This window comes from Aptenodytes patagonicus, chromosome 22 (genome assembly GCF_965638725.1).
Source record: "Aptenodytes patagonicus chromosome 22, bAptPat1.pri.cur, whole genome shotgun sequence".
NCBI classification, from domain to species: domain Eukaryota; kingdom Metazoa; phylum Chordata; class Aves; order Sphenisciformes; family Spheniscidae; genus Aptenodytes; species Aptenodytes patagonicus.
The window spans coordinates 2029325-2047864 of NC_134970.1; the positions used below are offsets into that span (position 1 = coordinate 2029325).

The window sequence follows — 18540 nt, forward strand, 5'->3', positions numbered from 1 at the left end:
TTACCGCCTAGCTGCAAATCTCCTGCCAATGCTCATTAACACGAATGCAAAGACTCCCAAGACTCCTGGGTCTGTCTGGAGACACATCCACCATCCTCTGGCAAAATGGTGGCTGAGAAAATATCCAGCTCACTGGGATGTAGCTTGGATGTAGCTTTGATGTAGCTTTATTGCCTATGAGCCAGTAGCAGAAGATGCTGGGGTGGCTGTTGCATATACCCGCTTGGTGTCTTGGTCCCAGATTCCTGCCAGGCCGACTTGGGGCTGCGTTCCCAGTTGTACGTTGATGGATGTGCAATGAGGAAAGTGAGCAAAAAAAAAAAGGCAGCCAGCCCCCAACGAGCTGCGTACAGCTCTTCTCATCAGCTAGCGCCTCTTCGCAGACCTTTAAGATGCCTTGCTTTGGGAAGGCATGGGCGATGGAGAGAAGAATTTGTGTTGGATCTAAGGCAAAGAGACCACAGACCAGTCAACACACAGACTCATGTGTCGCTGGCATTCGATACTGGGGGTTTTGGCAGGAAGAATTTCCCCAAAGCTGACTAAAAGCTGGAATAATTACTATGAGACAGAAAAATGAAATACACCCACATCGCTGCGACCACTGACAACCACAGTGTGCAAATGTGATGTGCCATCTGGAATGCGTTAGCAAAAGCGTCCCCATCTGTGTGTTTGACTTGGTGCAGAAAGCGTGGTCAGAAAGGGAAGGGGCGAGCACATCGCAGGTTTGGGTGGTTGTAAATGCGACTCGGGACGTGCCTGCAGGTTCCCACCTCGTGAGCCACAGCGAAGAGGAGGGAGACATGCAATTTCTATCATCGCCTTTTGGAACGTGGTCACCAGGTGCCTGTGAGACACGGGCTCGCTGGCTGGAGGCCCTCTGGGAGGCATTTAAGCAGAAGGTCGTTTGCTTGGCTTGAAGTGCTGTTCCCGTGAAAAGGGAACGATGGCAAAGCACCAAACTGTGCCATATCATTGCTGCTCACTTAAATCCATATTGATGCATTGCCATCCAACCAGGAGGCTCTGTTCGCAGTCGATAGTTCATCTACAGTGCCTTCCATGGAAAATAATGTGTGTTTGAAGGGAGGGAGAAAGAGGAATTGGCTTACCAATGCAATGCAAGCAAGCATCTGGGCTTGCTCTCCTTAAGGGCTTCTCTTTAAAAGGAGCTCTGAGTTGATAAATTTTCGCTCATTTTTTGTATAAAGAAATCTCCCTGGCTTTGATACAAAGGAGCAGCTTGCTCTGCTCGCTGCTGGTTTGTTTACAGACCATCCGTGTGATGAGGAGGGGAGAGAGGAGCAGTGCTGGGGAGACCAGAGCATGGAGCCCAAACATGGGCAACGCCAGGCACAACCACCCGCCTTTCATCAGCCTGTGGCCTCTGTCAGAATTAAGAGTTATAGCTGCAAAAACATATATGGTTGGCTCTCGCCTGCCACAGCATATAAACAAGTATTCTGTAAGAATTCAGTCTGCAAAGCTGAAGCTGTGAAATGGTTTTCAGCTTTCTCCTTATAGAAAGCAGGCCGGTGGTTTTGCAGTCTCCCAGGCACAGAAATTTGGCCTCTACAGCAACGTTAACCAAAACTAGCAAAACAGAGACTAACGCCTTTTTTCTAAAAGCAGCCAACCAAAACCACAAAACCTTTGTTAACGTAGCATAGGATGAGGATTAAAATCCTCCTTAGAGACACCCCAACGAATAGTTCCTAGAACAATATCACTTTCAAATGCTGTATTTCAGGAGACTGTCTGATACTAAGTCTGAAGATGAAAGATATAAGTAGTTGAGAACTGGAGTAGTCTGTAATTTCTATCACAGGCGACTTTTAAAAAGACACCAGAAATATTTCACAGTGGCTTAAGTAGTTCAGATCCTTTCCTTTTGCTGGGGGATGGATTAAATGGTTAAATGAAGGTATCTTCTAGTCGTGCTTTCTTGGTTTCCCTGCCTCCCCATTGGCATGTACATCCATGTTCTCTATTCCTCTCCCATCTGCTTCTACTTCCCAAATTTCTGACATTTTACTCTTAAAATTTTGCCTTCATGTATATGAATGGAAAAGAAAAATACCACTGTAGGCCATAAAGGCTCGGTGGCCAGGATGAATTTTGACCTATGCTGTAAAACTCTTTGTAAGCTTTGCTATCGCCTCCAGCAGCATCAGCAGGTTGTGGCGGTGGTGCTGAGCATCACTCACAAGGAGACTGATTCTCCATCAGGGTCTTAATTGTGACTATTGGATCCTGAGTTTAGGCGGTTAGGGGCGGTATAGTCTTAATAACTTGGTGGCAATCACTTAAGGATGCAGGTGGGGTGCATCCAGATGATGCAGATGCTCATTTTGGGGTGGGGGGACCACCCCAAAATCGGCAACGAGTGTGGTTCTCAGGGAGCTGGTTGGCTTGTTTCATGACCAGCCCTTCAGGGATGCAACCGGAGCTTGGTGGAACATCGGTTTCAGGGATATCAGGCCTATTACAGTCATGAAATCACTTAGTACTGTTTAAGAAAGCAAACCTGTAAGGACAGCAGAGGGGGAGTTGTTTCAGTGTTAAATTACTGAACCACACACACAGTATTTGCCTAACCAGCTAGACCTGAATTGCTGTTCAAACAGCGCTTTTCTGCCTGACGTTGGCAATCAGGGAGCTAATTACACTGGATTAGGGTTTTTCTCTTAATTACATGAAAAATTTAGCACGGCTGATGTTCATGAGGCTGCAGGGGATTAAGGCGGAAGCCATGTGTTTATCTACAGGTCAATTATGGAAGCAAAAGCAGTAATGTGGTGTAGCTTTGTCTCCCCCATCCATGGACCCCAGCCTGAACCTATCTCATGATGTTGATTTTGGGCCATGGGCACGATAAGGGATTAGCTGTGCTGGCTGGTGTGTGAACAAAAGCAGGGGCCTGGGGGAAGAGCTGCCTCGGTCCTCCGAGTGTGGTGTTTCACAGCTCTAGGGCAGATCTGCTCCACCTCATCGTGCAGAGGAAAGTACAAGCAAAACCTTTCAGCATGAAACCAGGCACAGGCTGGTTGAGTCCTGCTAAGGTGTTCAGAGTCGCTCTGCGCAGCGATGTGCTGCTCGTACACACCAACTCTTCAGTTCCAGCCCTTTAGCCGTGGCCCTTCTTTCCCTCCCTCCTCACAGTTTGGAGACGTCTAATGTTGCCGGTGTGCTTCGGCTGGGTCACCCTGTGTTGTTACCACGGCTGCTCTTGTGTTCTCACGCCAGTGGTATCTGTGACCTCCAGAGGAAGAGCTGTAGCATCAGCTTAAATGACCCCATGGTATGCCACCAAGGACGCTGTGTGCAGCAAGCAGCATGGCCTTGGGCACATCCACTCACCTCTTTTGCGACTTTTTTCACTGCGAATGAGGTGAAGAGGGAAGCCCAGAGTGGTGGTGCTGCCAGAACTGGGGTGAGGCTTTGCTCTGGGGGCTGCAGCTCGCTGCTGCTCTGCAGGGCTGTGTCACTCCCTGCTCACAGCGCAGTCGGAGCTGCAGAGTGCTTCAAGTGTTAAACGTAATTCCTGAGCGCTGATTGCAGCGCCATCCTGACTGCTTCAGAGATTACAGGCAGAGCACCAAGCTCGTTCAGGTTCCCCCTCCTCCCTCAGCTAAATTTGAACTTTTAACTCTGAATTTGGGCATTTGAGGACCAGAGAGTTGATCCATCCATCAGCCTCTTCCTTTCCTTCCTCTTGAGCCTGATGCACAGCAGGGTGTTTTATGCTGTCCCAGGTCTGTGGTGTGTGCCCAATAGCTGCACCGACTCTCCTGAGACGAGGACAGATGTGTGCGTTGAGCCCAGCAATCTCCCTGCTGTGTTCAAGGCAATGTTCAGCAGCATTACATGTGTTGCATATACAGATTATTCAGAGCCAGTTCATCTGCTTATCTGCTGATTAATTCTGAGATGCTGGAAAGGGCATATGTGAAAGGCTCAGTGAGTTACAGTGCAGAGATAGAAAAGAGATTTTTTTTGTTTTTTTAATCCTTGCTCTGCCCCAGAATAGCGTTTGGGAAGCAGCTCACAGGGGCAAAAGTGGTCTTCCTCGGTGTGTGCCACACATGCTGGGAATGAGCTACCTCAAGCCTCTGTCTGCTGGAGACCGGGAGATCTGAGCGTGAATGAGCAGATAGGAAAGCATAAGGAGAGATTCGGCTCCCATGGATTTATACTTGTCTGAATCCTATCAGGAGGCTTTAATACTTCCAAACAGGGCCCTGTATAAGCAGATGTCCTTGAGCAGCACACCAGCCCGGCAGTTCGTCGTGCGTCTTCTGCCTTGCCTGATGAAACCACGCTCGGTCCAGCTCCCGTATGTCCAGTGATGAACAGGATCCAAACGCAGAGCGTGTATCCCCCCCCCCAGGCAGGTAAACACCAAGGAGCCGAGCTGCTGCGGTGCACAGGGAAGGGGAGAGAGCCGGCAGCTCTGTCGGCGCGGCCGCCCGCAGTGCCAGCATGGAGCTGCCCTCTGGGAGCCGTGGGACAGTGCCAGTTTGGCTGTGGCTCTGCTCGTCCTTAAGTGACCTCGCTTGCAAGGCTGTTGCTTTAGTAAAATTCAGCCTGTGTACAAACAGCATGGTCAGCCGCTGGCCGGCAAGAACTTTTGACTCTGTGTTCTGGGCCATTTCGTAACTAGAAAATACCTGTTTGCTATCTGCACCTCTACCTGCCTGCTGGGCATCTGCAGCGGTTGTAACCCAGGGTTGTATGATGTTCCCTGCAGCTGGCTAGTGCCTGGGACAGAGCAGCAGGCGATGTGGGAGAGCCTCATCTCCTGGGCTTTAAGCTAAGCTGTGTGCTCTGTAATTTTCTCACATCCTCTGCCCGAGCAAGGTTAGATCTGATCAGTAACACATGACTGGTTCTGCATGCACAAGTGAAACCAAAAATATGCACGGCCTCCTTGTTCACCTGATCACTCCTGTCTGACCTAAAGCATTGCAAAAATACCAGGCAGGATTTCTCCACAAGTTTGTAAAACCAAAAGATAACAAAATTTATATTCTTTTATTTCCTTCTGGGTTTTGGCTTTAGTGGCTCGCAGTTTGGCTTGTGTTGCAGCGTTCCCGGGAGGTGTTGGGCAGGAAGTCTAAGTCATTTGAAACATATTACTTACATGATGTTTTTGAAAAGGAAAGAGAATAATATTTCCTGAGGAACTTTTTGGTTCCCACCTGATCAGCTGGAAGCCCTGACTTGGGAGAAGCAGGGTTTTCATGTGACAGTTTTTGACAGTCGTTTAGTTTTTTCCTCCTTGGAGAATCACAACTCGCTACTGCTCGTTTAGAGCAAACTCCACATTAGACAATCTTGTCTAAGTGGCTTTTTATTCCATTTTACATGGCCGCTCAAGGTCAACAAAGCAAACTAAGCAAGACCAATCCCTTCAGCTGTGAAATGTACTGCTGTAGGAGGACGATCGTAGGGAGAGAGCTTGACACTGAGCTGTGGAGGATTATTCAGCTGGAAGGGCACAGGTGAGGTGTGGATAGATAACACAGATACAGTGCTATTTTGGGGACGTTGGTGAAGAGCTGCAAATGGTATGTGACAAGCAGTTCTGAGCAGATACCCGGTACCTCTGTCGCCCTAAATAATACCAGCTCTGTGCTTCCTCCCGTATTTTTTGTCAGTCACAGAAGACTTAGAGAGGCTTAGCACCCTGTCCCATTTTCCTTCACTATGGCTATTGCTTACTCCCCAGAATGCTACTCGCAACTCCTTCCATCACTGATTGTGTCTTGCAGGCAGCAAATGACGAGGCGTGCCTCTCTTCTGTCCTTGCTCATGAGCCCCTTCGGGCGCCTGCTAACACTGAGCCCAGCTATGGGCTCAGGGCAAAGAGGAGAAAAAGCCAGGGCATGACCCGGGCTTTTGTAATACCCAGAGGGCTGAAGGGCAGAATGGGATCAGCCTGTCCTCTGCGCAACCAGGGCTCCTGTTGCACCCAGCTAACCCGGCTGTGCATCCCTGCTAAAGACTGCTAGCGATATGTAGAAGAGGATGCTTTAGGGAAAAAAAAAAAATCTCTGCCTGTTCCTGGAGCTGTCCTCCTCTTTGCTTGCCTGTGCTTTCATTTACTTCCCAGCTGTAAGGGAAGGAGCTGGATTAAAGCTGCACAAAGCGGGAGAAGCAGGGGTAAGTCACGGAAAGAATGGGAGAGGCTGAAGGAGCGCATTGCAGAAAGGTTAGCGTGCAGTGCCTTATGATACAGCAACACCTACCTCATTCCTTTCTCTTGGAAGCCAACACTTAGTCTCTTTGATGATTTCCTTGCTCAGTGCCAAAATGTAAAGCCTGCAAGCAGCAAAGTGCTGCTAACTTAATGATACCCATTTCCCAGAGAAGCACTGAGCCATCTCTTTAAAAATAATACAGGAGTGTAAAGGGAGAAGGGTGCTTACTGCTGAACAAAAGAAAAAGGAAGTCATTGCACATTGTGGCTCTTTATTAGGGGACAAATTAGAAGTTAATAGGTTTTGTACCATGCTGCAGAAATGCCCCGAGTTGTCCTCCTCCCAGGGAGTAAATCCACAGGACGCTCTCGAGCGTTTCCGCCTTTAATGGGTTGTACTTTGATGCTGGTGGAAGGTGCAAGGCTGATAGCCCTGAACTCCCAGCAACTGACTCTTTGCAACAAGTGCTCCAAAAAAAGAGCACTGCTCTGCAGTGTTCCCTGCCTGGCAGCCTGATCCCTGGAGCCCTCTGAGTTAATAGTCTCTACCTCCTGCTTTTGAATTGGGCCCTCTTCTACGCTGGCTTTCCTGAATAGGAGAGAAGGCATTCTTTCGGGCACTTCATTCAATCATTTTTTTCATCTCACTACTGTTCCTAGCTAAGCTAGGTCTGGTCTGTGCCATGCAAGTGGTTGGGTTGCGGCGTGACTTTGCACCGATTCGCTGGGGCGTGCTGAGCCTTCCTGAGAGGGCAGGAGTGGGAAAGAGCTTCCCTCCTGATGGGAATCACCCGAGTGCTGGGACTCAAGGAAAAGGCAATGCTGCTGATTTAAAGCACCATCCAAACCAATACAACCTAGCCAGCCAGCCTACCCAAATTTGATTCTAATGAATCCATCCCCGGAAGACTACTGCTTAATTAATTAGCAGATCATTTGCATGAGGTGGCACATTATTAAAGTTCTGCTGCTGCAAGTAGGGCTGTGACAAGGTGTGAGCTGACAGCTTTTCAAATAAAAAGTCTTTTAAAGGAATGATCTTCTGAACTGGTAGCTTTGTTCTAAATGAGCCTCTCATGCAGTAATAAATTAAAGACATGGGGGCTGCTGATTAGTCTCTGCGTGGTGTCTCTGTACCATCCTCCCTGTTTTATCTTGGAGGATCAGCTCTCCAGAAGGATGGAGGGAGCAGAAGGATGGAAGAAGGAAATAAAGGCTTAGGAGAGAGAGAGAACAGCTTGAGAGGCAATCTTCTCTTAAGGTTTTGTACTGGTACCTGTTAGGATGTCTGAGCTGCAGCTTCAACCCAGGAATTGGCTTCTTTCACCTCCAGAAGCCAGCAGAGAGGCAGCAATGGATCCCTCTCCCAGGCTCCTCTTTCCACCTGTGAATGGGAAGGACTGTGTTCGCGAACGCTCTTTTCCCTGCGGCAGATCCGAGTGCCCAGCCTCCTAGGTGCACTCCCAAAGCAGCACCTTGAACGTTGGTATCGCAACTGGTTGCCATTAGCCAGGGGACACGTGGGGTTGCTGAAACAGCTGGGATCTTTGGTACAACAGCCTGTTGACTGTGCCTTGAGCTTTAGCACAGAAGGAAGGGTGGTTTTCTGTTTGTTTTGGTTTTTAAAACCTATCTTGCCTTCCCTGTAGATGGGTTCAAACTCTTTGAAACGGTAAGATTGAAAGCGTTCAGGTCTCTCTGTTTTAGTTGCATGTGCTGATTCTGGGCAGACTTGCAGCCGCCTTGTCGCACAGGGCTAGGAAGAAAGCCTTGCTCGTAGGAACAATTCTCCGCCCTTAGCACTGGCGATGCAGGAAGTGAGACTTAATTTGGGTTGTTTGTTTGCTGGGTCGGCATTTTTCTGCTTAGCAGCATATGTGGGTGCCAGTGCTGCAGACTACAAGCCTTGCCTCCCTGCGGAGCCACCTGGGACCCAGGGGGTTTCTCTGTGCTCGTCCCCAATTAGCCCAGCGGTTCCTCTGACTTGCTCATCCTCTGGGGAGCTTCAGATTCGCAGGTTGTGACTTTGAACACTTAGCTAACATTTCCCAAGCAGAAGAGATGGGAAACATATGTGGGTGTGAAAGACACGTACGTAGAGACATTTTTGACATGAGTATTGAATTTGCAGAAACCTCAGATCTATAAATAATTCGGGTTATGAAGCCTGATCAGAATAAACTCAGGCTTGAACCCACCCTGCATTGTGCATGTACAGCTGCTGACCCGCGTTACCTCCTGCTCCCCAGACCTGCGGCACTGCACCTGCTTCCCTCTCCCCCATCCCCTTTTGAAGGTATAAACTCAGGCGTGCAGCTGCACAAGCAGGCGGTGTTTGCAGATCCTGGAAACGAGGGATTGTCTGAGCGGAGGGTACCAGCAATTTAATCTATTGGGAAAGGTGAGATCCGAGCGAGACAGGGACAGAGGAGGTCTGTCTCCTTGCACCTGGAGCTTCCCTTAAGTTCAGGGAGGGGATGGAGGAGGAAAATGTCTCAAAAAAAGGGGATTAGGACTCAGAAGGCATGAGCAAGAGGCGGTCTTGGCTTTGCGCTGCCCTTGATGCTTTGTCTGTATTGTGCCCAGCAGCAGGAGGGAGAAGTTGGGATGCGAGGCTGGGTTAGCTTGGATGGGGCTTTCATGTCTCTTTGAAGTTCAAAAGGAACAGTAAATGTGAATGCCAGGACTTTGCAGAGCAGCGTCGTCTGCGCGGCCCTCGCTGGAGGGGAGGGGGGAGCTGTGGGGAGAGTTTGGGTGCTTGCACCAAAGTACCAGTGACTTACCGACCGCTTGTTATTGCCTCTTGAAATTGAGTCCTCAAGCAGTGTCCAGGGGCAGTGTGGGATGAGGTGCTGATGTGATGCCACGGGGCTGCTTGATGCTCGTCCCCCCAGTTCATTCCCTTCCGTGGGGCAGGGGCCAGACCTGCTGCCCATCGCTCTGGTGGCTGCAGCCGCCCTGCTCTAGGCCCCTCTCTGGCACTTTATGAAAGAAAGATCTATGTCTGCAGCAATTTAAGGAATGGTCATGGTACCGGTAGGCAGCGCTTGAGAAAAACCCTCTCGGTTGCAATGCAGCTCCAACGCCTGTGCGCTAGCAGGGCTCACTGCAAAGAGCTCTTTGCCAAACTGATTTTTCTCCCCAGCTGATACTGTAGAGTTTTGTAAGGGCAACTCCAATGGGGATTAGTGAGTGTATTTAATGTTTAGTTAGACAGCGTAATTCTGGAAAGGATGGATTTTCTCTTCCCTCGGAGACCAGATCATTTGGTCTTGAGGAGCTGTTTTGCTTCAAGCCACTCAGCCTGACAGCGTCGTGACTTTCTGGAGTGAACCCATCTATCGAGGCTTCCCCTGCTATCTTCGGGGTAAAAATAAAGGTGATGCCCACTATGACAGACGTATTCTATCCTAATTTGGGAAAAATCCATAAAGAAAATGTGACAGGAGAGAAAGAGACTGGGATATGAGGGAGCCTCCAGGTAATGAAGTTAATTGGATACGCTCATTTGAATTGAATGTGCATGTAAGGGTTGTCATTAACTTCCTCATGGACATATCTATGATTTAAAGGAAAGATACTTAATGGGATTACTATTTCACTTTAATTTCAAGGGGGAGACTTCCCACGCGGAGAGCAGTGAGCTAAATCACACTCCTGGTGTTCCTGCCTGCAGAAGGTGTGTGCAGGGAAAGCCAGTTCTTCAGGGCTGGGTTTCTCCTCCCGGAGATGGAGACACGGGGCGGGGGGATGCTATCCAGCAGTTCAGGGAGGGCCCCATGCATCTGCAGTAGCAGATTCAGATCCCGATCCCTGATCTGCTACGGACTGGCTGTATGATCCCCAGCAAACCACTCAGCTTCCCTGTGGTTTATTAATGACCTGCAAATAGCTCCAACCTAGCTCCCCGAGCACCAAGAGTTAGCTGATGTTAGCAATGCTCTGAGGGAGTCTAAAGGGTACTTAATTCCCAGAAGAATTTCATATAGGGTCTGAAGGGCTCTTGGGGACTTCTTGTATAGAGATTTGCAATCTCTATTCTGGATTTTCCCCTCCTAAGGATTGCCATGCTTTTTTCTCTCTGGCTGTCGGAGGCAGATGCCAGCATGGGCAACACTGTAAAATGATACTGTGAGAAAGGGTATTCGTGAGGGGGACAGCAAAAGTGGCAGGTCATCACGTGCATCTCACCTCCTTTTTAGTCTGGTGTGAATGTAGAATAGCCCAGTTTAATTAAATCAGATTAGCAAAAGTAAATCCTTTCTGTAAAGACTATTTGGTGGAGGCACACACAGAAAATTGGGACTGATATTTATGTGTCTTGTCCTGTTTTTAGGGAGCTTTTGCATTGCTGAGTCTCTTACTTGCGGAAACTTCCTTTAGTACCAGGTCTAGGGTAGGAGAAACCCCACAATACCAAAGACAGAAAGAGGTAGGGAAAGGCTATTTAAACTATACTGCGCTCCAGCCTGATTCAGAAACCTGCTGCCAATAATGGTCTTTCTCCTAAATTTCCAGCACTGAAGCAAGAAATCCATCCCAGAGCTTTATGGGAAGCTTTAATGGGAAATGCCTGAGAGCTGAGATGTGCAGACGTAAATGGCAAAAAAGTGGCAATTCTGCAGAGAGGCACCTTGGCAGCGAAGGCTGCTCCTTGTCTTTGGTTTCTATTTTAGGCCGTAGGTGCAGTAACACTCCAGTGTGCATTCCCAGAGCTGATACTGTTCTACTCGAAACGTCCATTTTACACAAATGCAACATTATTTGATAGTATTCACCCTGAAGGGCTAGAAATCCTAGCATGAAAGGAGCAGTCTTAAGGCTCCGGGGTTGATTGGGCTTTTCGCTTTGTCACTATTACATACAAAGATAAGCAAATTCAGCCAGTGCCTTGCACCTCCTGACCAAGAGCATCATTTCAGGAGCCCATCCCGGTGCCTCCATGGGTCATTTCACGTGGAGGGGTGCAGCCAGCAGCGAGGTGCTTTGGGACCCATCTCCCATCAGGCACCTGCGTATGTGGGGAGAGGCTGCAGTTCTTGAGGAGTTAACGGGTGGCCTTGTATCTAGGATCCGAGATGGGGAATTAGTCCCTTCATGCATGGACTTATTCAGCTGTTTTTTCTGGCACCAGGCATTTCATCATGAGTCAGCCTCATTGAAACACTCGTAATGAAAACAGACAGGTAATTTAATCATGGAAAGTTCCTACAAAGAGATTCAGTGTCTTCTAATGGGAGCCTGCTGGGGGGAACTGGAAGGGAATCCAGATGTATCTTAGCTCTGGTACAGGCTGGGCAAAATACCGAACAGAAACTTTAGTACAATAGGTATGTTGGAGCATCATGTCATATTAGATCCTTGAATGGCTCGTACATTTATCGCCACGGGTGCTACACTGCAACGTATACATGACACAATATGGTATTTTGCTAATCTCTCAAGATAGTGCAGAGTTTGTGCCTGCAGTCTGTGTTGTGGGGGTATTAGACACATAAATCTGCGCAGTGCCTTTGAAGGGCTGCAGTTCCCTGAATTGAGCAGCATTCTGCTCTGTCACGTGGGGCATTTTGCTGGCCTGGCGTCCTCTGAGCCAGGGATGATATTTGGATTTGCAGATTATGTAGTTAGGCACTTTTCAAGCCATATTTGTAAACATACATCAAAAGTGATTGAGGAAAGTGCTGTATCTGTCCCAGACGACTTCTCCGATTCACGTCCGAGTGTGCAAGCCTGCAATCTGTCCTCCCAGTCTCCGCTGTCTCTCAGGTGGCTGATCCTGGAGACCTCTGGTTTCCATTGCACTGATGCGCTTCTCCCCGTACCCGCCTGCTCCCTGTTTCACTGTGCTCCCACCCATTCCGACCTGCACTGCTTCCCTCCGTGTCTCTCTCCTTAAACCTTCCCCATGCCCCATCATTGTGTCGTGAGTGAAGAAAACCTGGTAGACTTAGGGGGATGTAAAGAAACACGACCACCAGCAGCCCAGCCCCATCCCGCTCCGCCCCACTCCTGCATCGCTGTGCCTGGAGCCTGGGCTGAGGGATGAACCCAGACTTGTAGGGTTGGTACCACGCCGCTGTTCTAGTGATGGGTCGGTAGTTGTTTGGCACTGGAAGGGCACCCGTAAGTTAGGCAGAGGCATTATTTCTCTCTCCAAATATCAACAAGAAGCTTCCTCCTGTGGAGATGATTCCTTTCTTCTTCCGTGTTCACAGGAATCATCATTCTTCTCTGACATCATCATTTGTTGTCATGGAAACCAAACCCGCAGGAAGAGATGCAGTGAGGCATCCTGGTGTCAGTGGGTGCATCTCGGGCACTGTGCTCTGGACACGGGGCTGTGGGATACCCGGGTGGGTACAACACACCACAGCGTGTGGGACAGGAGAGCAGCGGGCTCTGCTCTCCTCTTGTCCTGTGGTCTCTGAGCAGCATGGAGCCATCTCACCTTGACAGGCTCAGTGAGAGACCCTAGGCTGCTCCTCCTGCCTGTGGGGGAGGCAGGAGGGTGCAGGCAGCACCCAGCACCCTGTGCAGGGCTCCGGCTGTGTCCCAAGACACCCGTGCCAGGCACAGCTCCAAACACTTGTCCAGGCTGGAGGAGCCATCACGCAGGAGGTGCTGTCTCCAGCCCAGAGCCGCAATTCCCAGTTGGAATTGGCCTGCACAATGCTTGTCCAGTGGTATCTCTCTTTATTAGCCCTGTCTGACCTCATTACTAGAAAGAAGCTCAGTTTAACGAGCTGCTGGTGCCCCAAGGGAACTCTGAAAAACAGTTGTTTTTCACAAAGGCTGCTGATCCTTCATGTCCGGCGTTTCCATTCCCGTTTGGCCATTAATCAGATGTTTGCATGGAAGCGGCTGTGTGTCCCTGACAGCCCAGTGTCCCTGCTATTTATTCCTCAGGTGATTTTGCAGCCTCGTCCCTGTGTCGGTGGCGCAGGCTGGTGCGGGAGATGGCAGTGGTGCCTGCGCGGGCAGTGGCTCTGGGGGCAGCGCGGGTCACTCAGGTTTGCAACACCCAGCAAGGCACTGGTCTCATGCTGGCCTCAACCTGCCTCTAGTTCTCAGTATTTCATGAAGGCAGTGAAGTATCCTGATTTGCACAGGTGTAACTAAAGCAGGATTTGACCTTCTGCCTTTTTTTGGATTTTCCTTTCTGAAAGTTCAGGGCTTTTGAGCCAGGCTTGGGCTGCCTGCTTAATCCTGCCAGAGGCTCCCTGCATCTGGCCATGGGTGTTAAGCCAGACCACTCAGATTCACACCTGGTGTTCTTTTATATCACTAAAAACTCAGAAGGTAAGGAGAAAAGGGAGAAATCTGGAAAATAAATGTGTTTGTGTACCAAACATGCCTTTACGTGACAGGAGGTATCAGGGCTCTTTCCAAGAAGAGGATTTATCTGGAGGAGGGTGCAGGGGAGCATCTCTCCTCTATGAGTGTGAAGATATCTTTGTATTTCCAGCTGGGGTGGCACATTTCTCAGATAAATCTTAAGATGCTTAACAACCTGCTCTCTTACCTCCTGGGGACATGAACCAGAAAAAACAGTCGTCCCTCTCTGCTGCTCCGTCCTGCCTCTTCTGAAGGCTTAGACTTGTCCAAAGCTTCATGCCTCTTCCTCCGTACCGCAGCCAGGCAGGGAGTAATCGAGCAGCAAAACGGGATGCAGCAAGACAGCTCGGCATGCGGCTGCAGCAGATGGCATCTTTGTGATAAGAGGTTTTTCCAGGGACAGGCAGTCCCCCGTGCATCCCTCTCCTCGCAGGGCAGCGTGCACGTGCTGCACAACACCCTGCGTGCAGAGCGTGTTCCTGGCCCCCGTCTAACAGCATGGCTGTCGCTGTGAGCCGCGGGGCCGGCCGCGGCTCCACCGAGCCCTTGGCTCGCCTGGCTGCTCTCGTCTCCTTGCCTGACGGTTGCCAGTGTTTCCAGCTATGCAGACACCGTGTTGCGATCAAAAGGCTATTCAAATATGCAAATCCTGGTAGGAAAGACAAAGTAAATTGTTTGTTTATCCTCCTCTCCTCCCCTTGCACAGCCCCTAAGGCCATAAATTATTAACTTTTGGAAGAGATGGCATATCCTCAACAGCAGCCGCCACTCCTGGCAGGGATGGGATTTGTCACAGCTTGGGCAGGTTTTCCTGCAGGAGCAGGGAGTTGTCTTTTGGTGGGGTGGATGGATACTGGGAGCCCATCAAACCGAACAGGCCATATGGCCGCAGTGTTAGTTCTCGGCTCACTCAGCGGTACGGGCTGGACTGGGTTCGCCTTGCTGAATCCTGCAAATGTGAAAGTAATGGGGTGGCAGCAGCATCTCCAAATTTTTAGGCAGAGATGGTATCGTAAGAGGCTTCGGTGGCAGCAAGGGGTGATGGAGATCATCTGAGCCTTATTGTTTATGCATCTGGAGAAAAAAAACATCTCTGCTGTAACTTGGCTTTGTTGTGCTGCCTGTGGAGTCTTGTGGTCTTCTTTCAGGCTCATTTTGGAGAGAATCTAAAAAGTTTACAATCTTTGTTACTCTTGGATGCCCATGGTCAGTCATAGCACACTGACAGTCTGTGTGCTCCCCTTGCAACCGCAGAACTTTCTCATTATTTCTCGTGGTTTGGGGAAATCACATCAACGTCAGTGGAGGAGGAACCTTTGCTTTAACTCCTGTGCATGCATGTTGCTTGCCAGCTCTTTGCTCTGTTTCCAGGTTGCGAGCCAAGATTTTGAATTAGATTCCTTTTCCTATCTTGTCCTCCTCCCCTCAACCCCCAACCCCAAAATAAAATCGGAATTTGGCTGCTATGAAATCACCTGTAATCTGTTTGTGCTTCTTCCAGATCCGAGCAGATGGTCCTCCCCATGGTGGAATTCAGTATGAAATGGTGACAGTTTTCAAGGACGGGAGCCCAGTCCTTCGAGACATGGCCTTCTCCATCGATCAGAAGTATCTGTACGTCATGTCAGAGCGACAGGTAAGGCGTCTGCTTCTGTACCTCCGTGGTTGCCGTTTCCTTCCATAAGGAGTGTGTTGGTGGAGCACAGGGAGCTGAGGTTGTGTGCTGAGCCCCACGGTGCCGAGATTGGTACGTGTAGATGGAGCACTAGCAGAAGCTCAGTTTTATCTGCCTCTGGCCAGAGATTGAAATCAGTGCACAGGGGAGAGAGTTGTTCCCACTTACTCTTGTCTGCAGGCGTTGGAAACTGAGCTGAGCTGCTGCGGAGGAAATGTGGTTTGGGGCTCTGAACCATCCCTGCCTAGGTAACAAGATCCTGAGCCACGAGCATTACTGATTCACTCCCTGCAGTGAGGTCGGCAGGCTGTGGTTTTGTGTAGCTTTGTCTGAGCATCCTTTGTGATGACTTTATTTATTTACCGGTATATTTTAAGTGGTTGCGAGTGAGTGATGCTAGTGCACAGAGGTGGGACCAAGCGTGGTGCGGGTAGGTGCTGTGCAAGCAACGTTAACACTGAGTCTGCGCTGTGCCATCCCTTGTCGTGCCAGTCCTGCTGCCACCCTGGAGGTGGTGCCCACCCCGGACCAGCCCTGCCCACCGCTCCTGCCCTGCCTGCAGGCACGCGGCGCTGGGTGGGGTGCTGGTCTGCCGGGTGAGCCTCGCCCCGGCACAGCGAATGTTCCTTCTTGGCTCTGTGTAATCAGGAACAAATCATGCAATCTTTACCACAATTTCTCATTTTAAAAATGGGAGTAGTTTTTTCCTATATTACACCATGGTCTTACAAGGAAAATTCCTTAGTGTCTGTATAGCTTATAAGAGAGGGGTGGTGTGAATACATCCACACGTTCACAGCGCTTTGACCAGGGCAGACCGGTTAACAGACGTCAGTCCTGAGCAGCTGAAGTCTGCAGCTCAGGGACAACTTCTCGTTCCCAGGAGGTGATTTCTTTGGAGTCGGTTTCATTGCACAGACTCTTCCCTGGAGACCGGCAAACCTGCGAGGCAGGTCTCGGAAGCGAGAGCCTCATCTCGCTCGGCACCCGCGTGAGCCATCACGCAGCATCCCAGAGGGAGAGCCCGGGAGCGTGTCACCGCCTCCCAGCTTGTGCCGGTGTCTCTGGGACTCAGCACTGTTTACTGTCCATGTGGACCTTCTACTGAGCCTGTTTCTCAGCAGGATAAACTCCTCTTGTGCAAAGAGGGACCAGACTGTAGAAAGCAAAAGCAAAATTATTACGGTGGGAATTTACGGCCAATGGTCCACGGGAGTCTGTTGCTTAGGGGAGCCAGCACAATGTAAATAATCTGGGACCTTCTGTTCTTTGAGACAAGAAAACGCACAAAGCCCCCACCATTAAGCCAGACTTCTGGGTTCACTGACTCTCTTGAGCATTTTATTGGCTATTATTCACGACTGTGTAATGCAGATTAATAGAGCTGGTGCCTTGTGGGTGGTGGAGACAGGAGAAGGGTTGCATCTGAAGATGTCTGGATGCTATTAAATTGTTCTGTGTTGAGTTAACCCTCTGGTCACTAACAGCTTTCCACGTCTGCTGGTAAACAAATATCTGTCCTCCCTCCCACCTGCTCCGAGTGAGATGCTACGGAGAGGTATCAGTGTGAAGTGCTCGAAGATCTACTGATGGAGGTAGAGAGAGCGCAGCTATTGTTACAGCTTGCCTTGCACTAGGGAGCTTACAGCTCCTCCCAAAGCCAGCAAAACTGTTTTCCTAACCTGTAGCAAAACAGAAAAATTGGCAAATACTTAGCTTGGTTATAAAGTTATTTAAAGCCAGGGAATAAATACTTTAGAAGAGTGCATAGTCTTCTTCCTGCTAAAAGACTTAACTGAACGAATCCCTGTGGTTAAACAAGGCATTATATGCTTGTTATAGCAACTCAGTGATAGAAACTGCCATTAACAGCCACAAATTTAGGATCCCATTCCAGCTTGGACTTGGATTAGACTGTAACAATGAGGATCTATGCAAACTTTGAAATCAAATTATTTTATTAAAATGTTAATGATGTGGTCATTTATCCCGGGAGCCATGTGCTCCTCGTGCTTGTGCCAGGGAGGAATCGATCCAGCATGTATCTCAAACAGTTGAGGAACTGTTTTCCTTAGGAGGAAAATCCAGTGGGAATGCCTCCAACTCATCTTTTATGAGGCGAGAGCGTCTTAATATTCAACAAAGTGCTAATTTGCTTAATTGTGAAACAAAAAGATGTGAAGAGAATTAGCAAATAATGGAATATTCCTGGAACGTTAATTCTGTTTCTAGCCATGGCTCTGGCAAAGCGCTCGCCTTGGGGGAGACTCCAGGAGCGGGGGGACGCGGTCCCTTCTTCCTTGCTGGACTCGCTGTAGGATTTGCCTTCTGCCCTTGTAGAGATGCGTGCTTTGGGTCCAGAAGTCCCGGCATGCCGTTACATATGGATTTTTTCAGCTCCTGTCACCCCACTGCCCTAATCCTGGCAATGTGATAGTTCAGCAAAGTGGAGGGGAGAATATATTTTTTCCTGAGTGCTGTGTAAAGGAGCCTGGTGATAGAAAAGGGGTCAGTGCCAAGAGAAGGAGAAAGGTCCACCAGCTTCAGAGGGCTGAGGCTGTAAATGGTGGGAAGTGCCCTCGGAATTACTGAGAATATACAGTAAAAATGCCTTCTGAAGTCTTGAAATCTGGAACAAAATGAAATTCTGCCACAGTAAAATGACATAGAGAGCAGCTGCTCTTAATGTTGATCTGCTGCATGTCAACGTACTGGGGGAGGATTGTCCAGAGCCTGTGATTTTAAGTATCTGCTGAGAAAGAAATAGGATACATGCCTATGTCAAAACACATCTTTCAAAAAATGTTTTTTTTTTAAATGGAATTCAGCTAATAATCCTGTGCTCCCCAATACTGATCCGTAGCAGGTCTTGAGCTCTCGCAGCTGTGCTGTTAGGTGCAGACCAGCAATGAAGGGCGATGCTCTGTGTTGGACTGATTATGCTGAATAAACTGAGATGTGTGGATGCTTCCCAACAAAGAGTAGATGTAATGTTTCAGTATGAAGCCCATCTTCCTTCTGCGCTAGCAGCATCTAAGATCAGCTTTTTGTTGAAATGCATTAGGGAAAGTAGTTGCTTCATCCTAAAATCTGGAGTTGTGGTTGTAGGCACGGTCCTTCCCCACTCCCCCTGGCTCCTGTCCCAGCCCTGTCTGTGCCTCATTCCAATTTATCCGCAGTCCTTTTGAGCTCTCCATGAGCCTTTCATGTCTCATTGCCAACTTCTTCCAAAGCAGAATATTTGACATTTGATTTCACTCCCACAAAGCACAGAAGCAACAGTTGCACAGACCAGTCCGGGGGAGAGAAGGATAAAGAAACT

The 18540-nt window shown here is 49.3% G+C and overlaps 1 protein-coding gene across 2 annotated transcripts in view; it reads left to right on the top strand.

The window, feature by feature from the left end:
- PLXNA2 (plexin A2) overlaps positions 1 to 18540 on the top strand; it is a 210290-nt gene that overhangs the window by 90302 nt on the left and 101448 nt on the right. For both annotated transcript variants that reach the window (XM_076358294.1, XM_076358293.1), the window contains exon 4: positions 15045 to 15179. In XM_076358294.1, coding sequence (XP_076214409.1) covers positions 15045 to 15179 — 135 coding nt within the window. The remainder of the gene's footprint in view (positions 1 to 15044; positions 15180 to 18540) is intronic.